This window comes from Chelonoidis abingdonii, chromosome 1 (genome assembly GCF_003597395.2).
Source record: "Chelonoidis abingdonii isolate Lonesome George chromosome 1, CheloAbing_2.0, whole genome shotgun sequence".
Taxonomy (NCBI): Eukaryota; Metazoa; Chordata; order Testudines; family Testudinidae; genus Chelonoidis; species Chelonoidis abingdonii.
This window is the reverse complement of record NC_133769.1, coordinates 1,073,678-1,087,052: the sequence shown is the minus strand read 5'-3', so window position 1 is coordinate 1,087,052 and position 13,375 is coordinate 1,073,678. Positions and strand designations below refer to the sequence as shown.

General features: G+C 45.2%; 1 protein-coding gene across 3 annotated transcripts in view; it reads right to left on the bottom strand.

The window, feature by feature from the left end:
- Positions 1–13,375, bottom strand: part of AHCYL2 (adenosylhomocysteinase like 2) — a 223,705-nt gene that overhangs the window by 48,248 nt on the left and 162,082 nt on the right. For all 3 annotated transcript variants that reach the window (XM_075063578.1, XM_032780940.2, XM_032780941.2), the window contains exon 2: positions 13,196–13,304. In XM_075063578.1, the coding sequence (XP_074919679.1) occupies positions 13,196–13,304 (109 nt within the window). The remainder of the gene's footprint in view (positions 1–13,195; positions 13,305–13,375) is intronic.

The window sequence follows — 13,375 nt, the reverse complement described above, 5'->3', positions numbered from 1 at the left end:
TCTGGAACTTCCTCTACTGGCAAGCTGATGTTCTGGGCGACACGCCGCAGAAAGTCCTGGTGTGACCTGAGGTCGATTGGAGGCAGGCCCGATGATGACGTCCCCGCGACTGCCTCATCCAGAGAAGAGGAGGATGAAAGCCCTGGGACGAGTGGGTCCTGTACTGACTCCTGATCCTGGGGGACGTCCGGAGCCAGAAGATCGTGTGGGTCCGATGCGTGGGCAGGAGCTTCCTCCGTACCAGCCGGGGGAGGTCTGCTAACAGTGGCCTCTGGCACACGGTGTTCTGAGGGACCGGAGTGCGATGGCATAGCGGGTTCCCCTTGGGCTTGATAAGCCCAAGGTGTCCAAAAGGACCACTGATGAGGTGCCTGGTCCGGGCCATGGGATCCTTGGGGAAACCTGCTGTGAGTAACCAAATCCCCATAGGAAGCACTGTCCGCATGGGATGAGACGGATGGATGACGAGAAGGCCACGGAGGAGCTGAGATGGTTTGCGGATGGTCTCTGCGTCAATTCGATCCATCTCCACGTGGCACCGGAGAACGGTACCGGGAGTCGTACCGGTGCCAGGAGCGAGACTGGGACCTGCGACCAGCGCGGTGCCGGGAATGAGACCAGTGCCTTGAATCCTCGCGTCGAGATCGGCTGCAAGATGTACGGCGCCGCAAGCGGTGCCGGGACCTGGAGTGGTGCTGAGAGTATCGGGTCGGCGACCGGGATCTCAAACGGTGCCGCGAGTACGACTGGTACCTAGATGGAGAGCGGTACCAGGACTGCGAGCGGCGTCAGGACCGGGATCGGTGACAGGACCAAGAGCACCCGCGGGACCTGGATCGTGACCAGCGACGTTCGGTGGTGCTGGGCGAGGATGGTTTCATGAGGGTGAGCTTGCCTAATGATTGAACAACCCGCACTGGCGGTGCTGGGGGTTGAGGCAGCTCGGGCTCCGTCAAGGCAATCAACTCCCGTGCCGTGGAGAATGTCTCCGGCGTGGAGGGCACGATAAGCTCAACCATGGCATGCGCCGGGGAGCTGGTAGGCACCGGACTCGATGGCTCCAGCGAGACCGGAATCAACGGTGCAGAAGACGTTCATGCCGCGGCAGTTGACAGTGCCGGGCGGTCCAACTTCGTAATGCATTCTGACTCCAGCGTAGATATGGGAGCCGCAGGAGTCTTATGCTTCTTGCTCCTTGGGGAGAGAGAGTGGTGCCGGGCAGGAGCTTGGGTCAGTGAAGGCTGGTGTTGAGGAACCTTCGCTGCACCCGTGCGTTCCGGTGCGGAGGAGGCACTTGTCCCTGGTGCCGCAGTCGGTGCCGAAGATGGAGGAGTTAGAGCTGCCTCCATCAAGAGTTGCTTTAGACGAACGTCCCGCTCTTTTTTCATCCAGGGCTTGAAAGCCTTGCAGATGCGGCACTTGTCTGCGAGGTGGGATTCGCCCAAGCACTTGAGATAGGAGTCGTGAGGGTCTCCTGTGGGCATCGGCCTATGACAGGCCGAGCACGGTCTGAAGCCCGGTGAACCGGGCATGGGCCCCGGTACCGGGTGAGGGGAAGGGGCTAATCCCCGATCCCCCTTAACTCTATACAATAACTACTACAAACAACTAATAAAACTAGAAAACTAACTAGAAATATAGAATATCGAACTATATACACAATAATGATTAGAAATGAGCGAATAGCTAGGGAAGTGGAGATCAGCTAAGCCACGCTCCACTGTTCCAACGACCGACACGGGCAGTAAGAAGGAACTGAGGGGTGGATGGGCCGGCAGGGGTATATATCCGGCACCATAGCGGCGCCACTCCAGGGGGCACCCTGCCGGCACACCGAGTGTTGCTAGGGTAAAAAATCTTCCGAAGAACGTGCACGCGGTGCGCGCACACCTAACTGGAATGGATATGAGCAAGCACTTGAAGAAGAACTCTCTCTCCTCTTTCTATAGCTCAATGAATAAAGAAATAAGTGTTATTATACAGAATGGCCCTCTTGTGTTTCTGGCACTCAGAGCCACTCTATGATGCACGAGGCAAGGATCACAGACTGGAGTGTTGACAGTGTTGTTCAGTCTATACAGGGTTTATGTCTCAGGCATGAAGAGAGCATGTCGTGCCTCAGGTTAATCCTGATGGATAAAGCACTGAGGGCTTCAAGGATGGATATGGAGTCAGAATTGGTATCTGGTCCTTCCCGTCATTCCTGAATGCAGGAGAAGGCAAAAATCCAATGCCAAGAAATGCTCAGTGCTGACAAGGTCTGGGGATTCAGGTGGGCTGAATGGTACCCCAGGTTCAGTTTTGAGCCAGGGGTTTTTGGGGCCAAGAGACAGAAGAAGAAAGATGACACCCATCTTTCCCCTCACTCTCACTCTCAGAGGTCTAATGGAGATAGAAGACATAAAATCTCTGGTGCAAGAGATGTTGGAGCTCAGAAACATCTGGTGCCTAAGAGATTAAGTTCTGCAGTGCCGAGGAACAAATCTTTGTCCCCAGTGACAGAATTCAAGACAGTGTGGAAATCATTATGGCTGGTGCCAATGACACACAAACCTTCGGGCAGGTAGCTGATACTTTGAGTCCAGTTCCTTGTTTGGCCTAAGAGATTTATTGAGGACAACCCACCTATATCTCCCATCAAGAACAGATTTCTTTGATGACTCAGTACGAGTCCCCCCTCCCCTTCATCCCAATTACTAAGGCAAAACATGGGGTTCCACTAGTGTCGAAGACTAAGATCTCTGATCCCTCAGAGTGGACCTTACTGTCATATGAGGTGAAGTTTGAAACCTGTGCTAAGAGCTCTGTTTCCCAAGCCTTACCCCAAATTCTTCTTGGTTCCAACCTTGATGATGGTTGCCTAAAGAGCAGGCACGGTTCATCGTAATAATCTGAGGGGACCCTTGATACCATTTTATCTTTATGGAACGAGTTCCCTTGCGGGATGTCAGGCTCCTTGAGACCCTCAACCCTAGGATCAACAGTCAAAGCAACATTCAGGGACCGGAAACCAAATGGAAGCCATCACCAACATATTCCATTCCAAAGACAAAGCAGCTGGAACCTAGAACGATGGAACCTCCTCGCATCATCTGCTCTATTCATAGCTAATACAGAGCTCTCTGCTGGTCAGAATGTCTCGGAGTGTGTATCTACACTGCAGTAAAAGACCTGCAGCGAGGCTATGGTTGGCCTGGACTCACATAGTTCGGGGCTAAAAATTGTAGTGTAGATGCTCAGGCTTAGACTGGAGCCTGGGCTCTGAGATCCCGTGAATGCGGTGGGTCTCAGAGCCTGGGCTTCAGCCCAAGCCCAAATGTCTATACTGCAATTTTTAGCCCATTGAGTCTGAGTCAATTGCAATGTAGACATACCTGATATGGACTTCTCAAGAACCTGATCCACACTGTTTGTCCTCCTTCCCTGATAGAATTCTCTACAATTTCCCTCCAGAGAACTTTAAATCCTTTCAAGATCTTTTGACAAGAATTGTCTACAAACTGGACTTAGAACTCTTCAGTCCAAGAAAAAAAAGGCAAAAATTATTTGATATCGTGGAACCAAAGTAACTTGCACTGCCTATTAAAGATTATCTCATTGGGCTGGCCAAGAATCTATAGATGATTTCAGTTTCAATCATTCCAACTTCTTATAAGATGTATAAATTCTATCAAGTGTCCTCGCATGGGTTGAATGCTTTTTCTGGCATCCAAGATCATCTTCTTTAGTTGTCTGCTGCTAATGAGAAAATAGATTTAAGGAGAGTGTACAAGTCAACCCCAAATGACAACGGCGCCAGCCAGACAGAACTATTCAGATGCCAGGCCACTTTACAAATAAGCATCACAAATTATCAGACATTACTAGAAAGATGATTTTTATATATGGGACAGACTGGGTCCCCCCGTTGTGTCTCCTTCCAGAAAAGCAGTGAGAAGCAGCTGGGGACATTTAAACAAAGGGCCAAACAGTGGCTAAGTACTCTTTCAAGGTTGCACATGATGTGTCTGATGAGCCTAATCGTTCTATTGCCACTGCCATAACCACCAGAAGGGTAACATGGCTAAAGTGCTCTAGTCCCTCCACACAAATAACCTAGAAGGGAAGACCTTCCCTTTGAATGTTGGGAGCTTTTAAGTGCCTGCAAGAATGAGACCTTAGAGAAAGTGAGATTTAAGGTTCACTTTGAAGACTCTAGGAATACAAAAACCCTCCTTCAGAAGGAAGACTCCCTTTAGATACCACAAACAAGATCTGTTGACTTCTCCGGACTGTCAAGAGGAAACCACACCAGAGGTCTTCCTCTCTTCTGGAAAACACAGATCTCAGTCTTATTGTCAAACCCATATGTCTTCATCTGTGTTTCAGGTCCTCCTTCAAACACCAAGTAAAAGTTCTGGAAGTATACTTGAGAGCCTCAGACCAGTCAACCTGGATGTAATGGACATCAGCCCTGTCTCCCCCTCGCTTCAGAGGCCACCTGTTCCCTGTTTCTGAAAACATGGAATAAAATGATCACAGACAAGTGGGTGTTGGAAAACTCTTGAAGTGGCTACGCTCTACAATCGCACTCCATAGTTCCAAATTATTCACTTTTTCCATCCCTCTTCAGGGATAGTTCTCGCAAAAAAAAGGATCAGAAACGAGAATTCTGCTCTGTTGCAGATTAGTGCACCAACACACTTCCCGATCAGTACTGGTGGGAAGTGGTTATTCCTGTTCTTTTCTTATTTTAACTTGATCTGGAGGGCTCCTTTTTATTCTCGATTTTAGGGTATTCACTCGATACTTTAAGTTTTGGACTATGATCATAGTCTCCATTACTTCCTCTTTAAATCTACAAGATTAGTTTGTAGCTCTCAGCTTCAAAGGCACTTATTTCTAAAGATCCATCCAACAATCACATAAGAAGTATTACTGTTTCTGCATCAATAAGGTTTGCTATCCAGTGGAGTTCTACTTTTTGGACTATGTACTGCTCAGCTGGTATCTACCAACTGCCTTGCAGCAGGCTACACAGCAGCACAGCTAAGACATGAATGTGACAGTGTATTTCTATACCTAGACAGCTGATAAAGACATAGTCACTACAAGAAGTTCAAGACCCCTTTCAAAAAACACTCTCTCAATTCAGTCCCTGGGCCACAGGATAAATCAGGAAAAGTCATTTTAATCCCATCTGCAGGATCACATTCACTGAAGCAGACACACACTTCACAACTACAAGGATTTACCTGCCACCACAAGGCTTCAGAAGATACTCGGGACCAGACAACTGTTACACTCTCCACCGCAGCACCAAGTCAGAACACTCATACAATTGCTAGGACTGATGCCATCATATATTCTGATTATTCCCTTTGCCAGATTAAAAATGAGGCCTCTAAAAACCTAAAGAATGTGGACTTGAGGAAAATAAACCATCTACGTTCAAGGGCTAGTTCAAGCCTCCAGCTCCTGCTCCAGTTATCAGCAAAACAAGAAAGCAGACTGCACATACATATGCCGGAACTCAGATCAATCAGACTGGCATAAAAGACATTCCTCCCACATATACAAATACAATATTACAAAAAAAACCATATAAATCACCCTTCAGTGTCCAGAGGAAGTGCATTCACCAGCATATCACATCACCAACTATTCAGCTCCCAGACAAGGAGAATACCTGGGCAGACAAACTCAGCAGAACAAGCAACATGACACACAAATAATCCCTAAAGATACACTACAAGCTTGTCCACACAACTGCTTAGTGTGTGGCAAACTAGTGCACTGTATGCTCACACCCTGGCTTGCTGTGCATTTAGGGTATGTCTACCTTGCAATTAAACACCCACAGCTGTCCCATGTTGGTTGACTAGGGGTATGGGTGTAGACATTCAGGCTCAAGCTCTGGAACCGTAAGTCTTGTTCACTATTTCCCCATACCCCAATCTGTGGAACACGACAAAGAGATCTTATTGCAGCACAAGAGAATTCCAAATAAGCAGAATCGTGCTCCTGAGGAGGAACAAGTTGCGCTTCCCTGATAGGTATCTTCTCCCTGAATTAAAGCCATCAGTTTCTGTATGCCTTTTCCCCAAACCATTTGATTCAAGTGTTATTGGAAAGATAAAAGACAAGGCACACGGTTCTATAGATAACATCAAACAGGACCAGATAGTTTGGGAATTCAGTGGAGTCAAGCCACCATTTTCTCTTCCACTGGTTCTGGATCTTTAACATAACTGAGGTCTCATGCTTCACCCAGATCCGAAATCTCAGCAAAGGGAGTTTTCATCAAACTTCTGTGAAAACATTTATCTTTCTTCCAGGGAATCTCAGAGTTCTTAGTGCAAAGCCTTCAACTAGGATGTACCCAAGTGGAAAAGAGTCTCAGTTTTGGTGACCTGTCACAATATAACTGAATCTGCACCAGTGTTTCCAAGAGTGGGGCTCTGTACTGATAAAAAGAGAAAGAGCAATTACCTAAACTGAAAGTTGAGATCCACAGTCCACCCCCTCAGTATTCTGAGCTTAGATGGTTTGAGGAGGAACTCAGGTGACACAGGGTGTCTGCTCCCCCTTATACAGCCCCTCATGGAGTATTCCATGTCACAAACCATGTGTGCTGTCCCTCCAGCAGTCAGAACTTTCCAGAGGGATCCAAGCTTCAATGGCATGTTCAGTTATATCCCAAGAGTGGGGTTTTGTTACTGAGAAGCTACTCAAAGGACTCAAGTTATAGGGATACAAACTCCTCTTTCCAGCACTCCCACAACCTTTCATTAGCATTTAAGTGTCAGTAGATCTCAACCACACAGTTAAAACCCTCCGTTCTGTACTGCTAATATGCATATGGTCTTTCATACAGCACCCACTGTGCTAGTTATTGACTTTTCTAGCCTCCCGCAGGCACTTTAGAACACTCCCTAGGGAAAAAAGCTTAGTCCTGCTGCTGTCTGCGTGCCAGGCTCCCCAGACCTGCTTGTTTCTAATCTGCTTACCAAGAATTATACATTACTGAAATTTCTCTGCAAAGGATCTGTCCCCTGCAAGGGTGCGAAAGGCAAGTCTGACCCTGCAAACAGCACATCGACGGCAAAACACATTCACGGAGGTGAAGAACTGGAAGCCTCTCTTTTAATAAAGAAAGCAAGTTATACAATACTGAACACTGGGATCAAAAACTGCAGAAGGATTAACTAGTTAATGCAGGATTATTTTCCTGAAAACAGCTAATCTGTGCAAAGGGTTTTTAAAACCATAACTTGGTGTTACTCCTTGGGCTGGATGTACTTTTTGTAACCAAGCCTGTAAAACATAGGTAGTAACCAGATTTTCATACATGCTGCATTCTTTACTGTTAACAGCCATAGAGGAAGTTATGCTATGTGTGAGGCCTACTTTCCTGTGGCACTTGACAAAATTACTGAGGACAGGATCTCCCCAATACACAAATTTTAGAAAGATACTAGAAGTCAGCAAGATCTATCTCTCTCCTAAATTTAATTTAAAGTTTAGGTCAGAGCCCCCATTCAGTGATTTACAAGTAAGCAAAACAAAGCTATGTGATGTCAAAGAAATGGCAGTAGCCACGCAGTGTTATCCAAGCGAGGGGGAAATAGCTGCAGACTAGAAATAGTCCCAACTGGCAGGAACTGGAGGGGGATCTGAACTTTTCCAATATTCAAGGATGCTCAGATTTAGGGTTTGGATCCAGGAAAATCTGACTACTGATACCATCAGACTCTTTTTAAACACTGATAAAAAGAGGAACTAGGGTATATTCCAAAAAAGGGCACTTCCCCCACTAACCAATTAATTCTCCCTAAGACCTGCACCTCCAAAAGATGCTTATTACAAGCTAATAGAAAATGTACCTTGTTCCTTTTCTGTTTGACCCCACTGAAGTTATGAAACAGCGTGAGAAAGAAATCAATCTCCTTTAATTAAAGATATTATTAACTTAATCTTATTTCAATAACCAATTTATGTGTGTAGTGTGCACAACAACACTTAGCACTTAAACGCTTCAAAGCACTGGACAAATATTAACTAACTAATCCTCATAACACCACTGCAAGGCAGGTAAAGATTATCCTGATTTTACAGAAGAGGGAAAACAGACACTGAGAGATTAAACGATTTGCCAAAGGCCAAGCCACTTAGTCACTGGCGGAGACAGGATTACGATATACAGACCACTAGGCTGTGCTGCCTTGCTGCTGTGACTAATGCCAGGTCATACAGTGGCAAAGAGCTGCCTTTCCCCCACTTGCTGTGACAGCTAGCTGGGCAGACTGGCCATGAAACCGTTCTGTGAGCCTTTTGGTGTATCTACAGGGTACACAAGATGACCACCACAAGTCTAAATACAGCTGCCTCATTGAAAGCACTGCATGGGACAAAAACTCTGAATTTTCTTTCAGTGAAAAACAGGGATTGGATTTTTATATAAGTAGGCTTGGAAGTATTAGATATTTATTGGTTATTGATGGTAAACGTTAATTTCACTGTACACACATAAACTGATAAAAAATATTTCCATCGATGTCAAGTATCAGAGGGGTAGCCGTGTTAGTCTGGATCTGTAAAAGCAGCAGAGAATCCTGTGGCACCTTATAGAATAACAGATGTTTTGGAGCGTGAGCTTTCGTGGGTGAATACCAGAAGCAACGAGAGACTCCCTCGGTTAGGCTACCCTATTAAAGAATAACACGCATATGCTTGTTGGAGCGTTGAAAGCTGTCGCTAGGTCGTAATACCGCACCAGTTGCCATCATAACTAATACTAATAAGCTGTCTATCTCCCTTATGCAAAAGGACGCACCGGGAATTCTTCCTGGTCACTGTTCAAAATCATGAACGTCGTCATGAGGTTCACTACCTGCGTCTGACGAAGTGGGTATATCAAAACACCACAATGAACTTCACGCACATCAGCAAACAATGATTAAGTCTCTATAAAGATAGCACCAAGGTTCTCTTGCAGATATTTGCCGATCGAAGCGAATAATCTAGAAAAATGGAGCACGGTCCAAGAAAGAAAGAGAGTGCTACTTAAGCTAGTATGATTTTGAATGAATCAATTTCCTTTGACATTCTGACATTCAATGTATAAAGTGTTCTAAGCAAGGTATAAAGTTTTAAATTTTTATATGCGAGAGAGACCAACTGGTGCGATTAGTTGAGTACTGCCCTCCAATTTACCACATTACCTCAAACTAATTTCCACCACAAACTCTTATGTAATAATGATACTTATAAACATAGATAAAATTACTTCTCTTATTCTGCACAGACCTGAGAAACATATTTAAATTGGATAAATGAAAATAAACAGAATCTAATAAAATAGAGTACATCCAATATGTAATCCATAAAACAATATAACAAACGCACTAACAAACAATATCTTTAACTTTTTGCAACTGTGAACATTTTAATGGATAAAAATAAAAAAAGATAAAAATAACATCAATATCCATCAGAATACACAAACAAACAAAAAATCAAATTTGCCAAGCCTATAAAAAGTGTCACTTGACAAACAAGCATATTACACCAATGCGCTGGAGTATTTATGCTTTGTACATGGGGGGGAGGGATAGCTCAGTGGTTTGAGCATTGGCCTGCTAAACCTAGGATTGTGAGTTCAATCTTGAGGGGGCCATTGGGGATTGTCCTGCTTGAGCAGGGGGTTAGACTAGATGATCTCTGAGGTCCCCTTCTAACCCAAATTTCTATCTGTGATACAAGAAGCATCCTCAAATGTACAATGACGTGGGGGAGAATACAGAGGAAAATATCAGCTCTTCAGAAGTATTTTAGGAATCTCAAGGTTGAGGCACCTTGTTAGAGTTGGTTAGAACAGCAGAAGCAGCAGACCCTAGAGACAGGGAAATTCCCCCAGCCTTCAGATTTAGTGGCTGAATTTTTACAAGGTACACTCTATTTCGATATAATGCGACCGATGTAACACAAATTTGGATATATGCCAGTAAAGCAGCGCTCGGGGGGAGGGCGCTGATCAATTGCTGTGGATTCTCTGCAGCTTGAGGTCTTCAAACCACAATTTGAAGACTTCAATAACTCAGATATAGGTAGGAGTTTGTTACAGAAGTGGATGGGTAGGATCTGTGGCCTGCTTTGTGCAGGAGGTCAGACTAGATGTCATATTGGTCCCTTCTGACCTTAAAGTCTGTGAGTCTATAATGCTGAAGGTTGTGTCACTGGTGCCAGTGAACTTTTCCTCTGTGCTTCAGTGGTAGGCAGTCCCTCATCACTACCTCTTGGCTCATGGGTTTCCCAAAGTCTTAGAGAATCTAGAATATTAGGGTTAGAAGAGACCTCAGGCTTATCTAGTACAATCAGCTGCTCAAAGCAGGACTAATCCCCAACTAAATCATCCCAGCCAGGGCTTTGTCAAGCCTGACCTTAAAAACCTCTAAGGAAGGAGATTCCACTACCTCCCTAGATAACCCATTCCAGTGCTTCACCAGCCTCCTAGTGAAAAAGTTTTCCTAATATCCAACCTAGATCCTCCCCACTGCAACTTGAGACCATTGCTCCTTGTTCTGTCATCTGCCACCACTGAGAACAGTCTAGATCCATCCTCTTTGGAACCCCCTTCAGGTAGTTGAAAGCAGCTATCAAATCCCCCCTCATTTTTCTCTTCTGCAGACTAAACAATCCCAGTTCCCTCAGCCTCTCCTCATAAGTCATGTGCCCCAGTCCCCCTTATGTGGTCTTTCCTTGTGGGAAGACTGAGCTCCATCTGGAGTCTTTGTCCTTGTGTTCAAGGAAGCCTCTCTCGGTGCTGCACTTTGATACTGGAGGTGTTGGTTTAAAGTCTTTTCTCAGTGCCGTCTTCTCTGGGCTGGCTTTAGGCATGGTGTGTCTGCTAGACAGGGCACTCATGGAAGATGGTCGGTTCATTACCTGGTGGGCTCTGGTACCTGTCTCCTCTAGGTCCAAAAAGATCTTCATAGATTGTTTGAACATATGACGCTTCTGTTGTGCGTCCCACGGCTTGCACATCTTGGAAGAAAATGAGCAGCACATCTGGCACCTACCAGGTATATGACTCTCTCCCAAACAGAAGAGGCATCTGCTGTGCCTATCTTAATTAAATTAACCTGCTACAGGAAGGGCAGGGCTTGAAGACCACAGGTTTAGAGTCTGACATGTTAAGACATCCTGAACAAGGGACTCTGGCCATCAAAAATCATTCCAAATGGACGGAGTTCATTATAGCGGTTCTTCAAAGGAAGCAGAAGTCATCTGATTTATTTATTTATTTTCAAGAATTCTGAGAGGCTTAACTGGAGTTATAGACTAGTACGTTGGAGACGCACAAGGTTCCGTCTCACAGACACGGACAGAAGGAACTGAGCCACTCCACCCTTTATGCCTTCATATGGTAGCACATGCAGCTCCAATGGATGCTGCTGTTCATAACATAAGAACATACATAAGAACATAAAGGCTATACTGGGTCAGACCAAAGGTCCATCTAGACCAGTATCCTGTCTTCTGACAATGGCTAATGCCAGGTGCTCCAGAGAGAATGAACAAACCAGGTAATTATCAAGCGATCCATCCCATCGCCCATTCCCAGCTTCTGGCAAACAGAGGCTAGGGACACCAATCCTACCCATACTAATAGCCACTGATGGACCTATCTTTCAGGAACGTATCTAGTTCTTTTTTGAACCCTGTTATAGCCTTGGCCTTCACAACATCCTCTGGCAAGGAGTTCCACAGGTTGACTCTGCATTGTGTGAAGTACATCCTTTTGTTTGTCTTAAACCTGTTGCCTATTCATTTCATTGAGTGACCCTTAGTTCTTTGTTCAAAGCCTGATGTTGCGCACATGAGCGACTATCATGGGATCCACGCTGACACACACCTGAACAACAGTTAGGACAGCTAATGTGGAGGAACACGATGAAATACAAGCACAGTTGTAAGCTGGGTGTGAAGTTGCACAAGCCTTGGAGGGGAGGAAGAGGAGCTGGAAAGACACATGAGGGATTTGAGAGGGAACAATAGGGTTAGAGAGACAGGGAAGCCTAAATCTGAGTTTTAAGCCAGACTCTGCGTAAGAAACCCATTTAGTGTAGCATCCAAGCGCCAACTGTATATGGAGAGAAGAAAACAGCAACAAAATCTCTCTTCATCCCCTTTCCTAAACCTCTTAGAAGTATGAAGGAAAAAACTATGAGATCCTGTCATAGTATAATTCCTCAATCTGAACCTTAGAGTTCAAATATGAGGTACTAGCATAAATTCCTCTAAGCTTAATTACCAGCTTAGATCTGATAGCGCTGCCACCAGCCAAATTCCAGTGTTTGGCTCACTCTGATCTCCCCAAAACCTTCCCTGGGGGACCCCAAGACTCAGATGCCCTGAGTCTTACCACAAAGGGAAATAACCCCCCCTCCCCTTGTCTTCTCTTTACTTCCTCCCAGGCTTCCCTCCCTGGATGGCCCGGGACGATCACCCCTATTTCAATTCCTTGAAATGCAAACCAGTGAGATCAGGTTTCTCTCACCCTCACTCAGAGTCCCTGCAAATGCAAGCTTTGTAACTCTAACCGAAGAGATTTTCTCTTCCCCCTGTCTTCTTCTCCCACCAATTCCTGGTGAGCTGCAGACCCATCCCCTGAGCCTCAACTAGAAAAAAATCCAACAAGTTTTAAAAAGAAAGCTTTATATAAAAAGAAGAAAAGACATAAAATGGTCTCTGTATCCAGGTGACAATATACAGGGTCATTGGCTTAAAAAAAACAAATGAATAAACGCCTTATTCAAAAAGAAATACAATTTAAACATTCCAGCAAACTACACACATGTAATAAAAAACAATATAAAAACCTATATTGTCTTATACCTGTACTTACAACTGGGAAACAGCAGATTAGAAAGCCTGAAGGTAGAGAGATCCTCTCTCAGAGCTGAGAGAGCACTAGAGACACAGACAAAAGACACACACCCAAAAATTCCCTCCCTGAGCTTTGAAAAATCCGGTTTCTGATTGGTCCTCTGGTCAGGTGTTTGGTTCCCTTTGTTAACCCTTTACAGGTAAAAGAAACATTAACCCTTAGCTATCTGTTTATGACAGATCCCCAGGATATGAGTGAAGGACAAGAGAACACTTGCAGCTTCAAGAGGCACACAGACAGAAGGGAGCCAGCAGTGGTACCTACCTGAGCTGTAGCTGTCTGTAGAGGATTGAGAGATGGAACGGGACAGAGAACGGCGACCAATCTTCGTTGGGCGCTTGTTAAATTCTTGCTTTTGGTCAGCAAACTGGATCTGTTAAGAAAGAATCCCAGTTACAAGTGGTATAAAAAATCCATTGCCTGACAGAGGAGGCTAATCCTAAC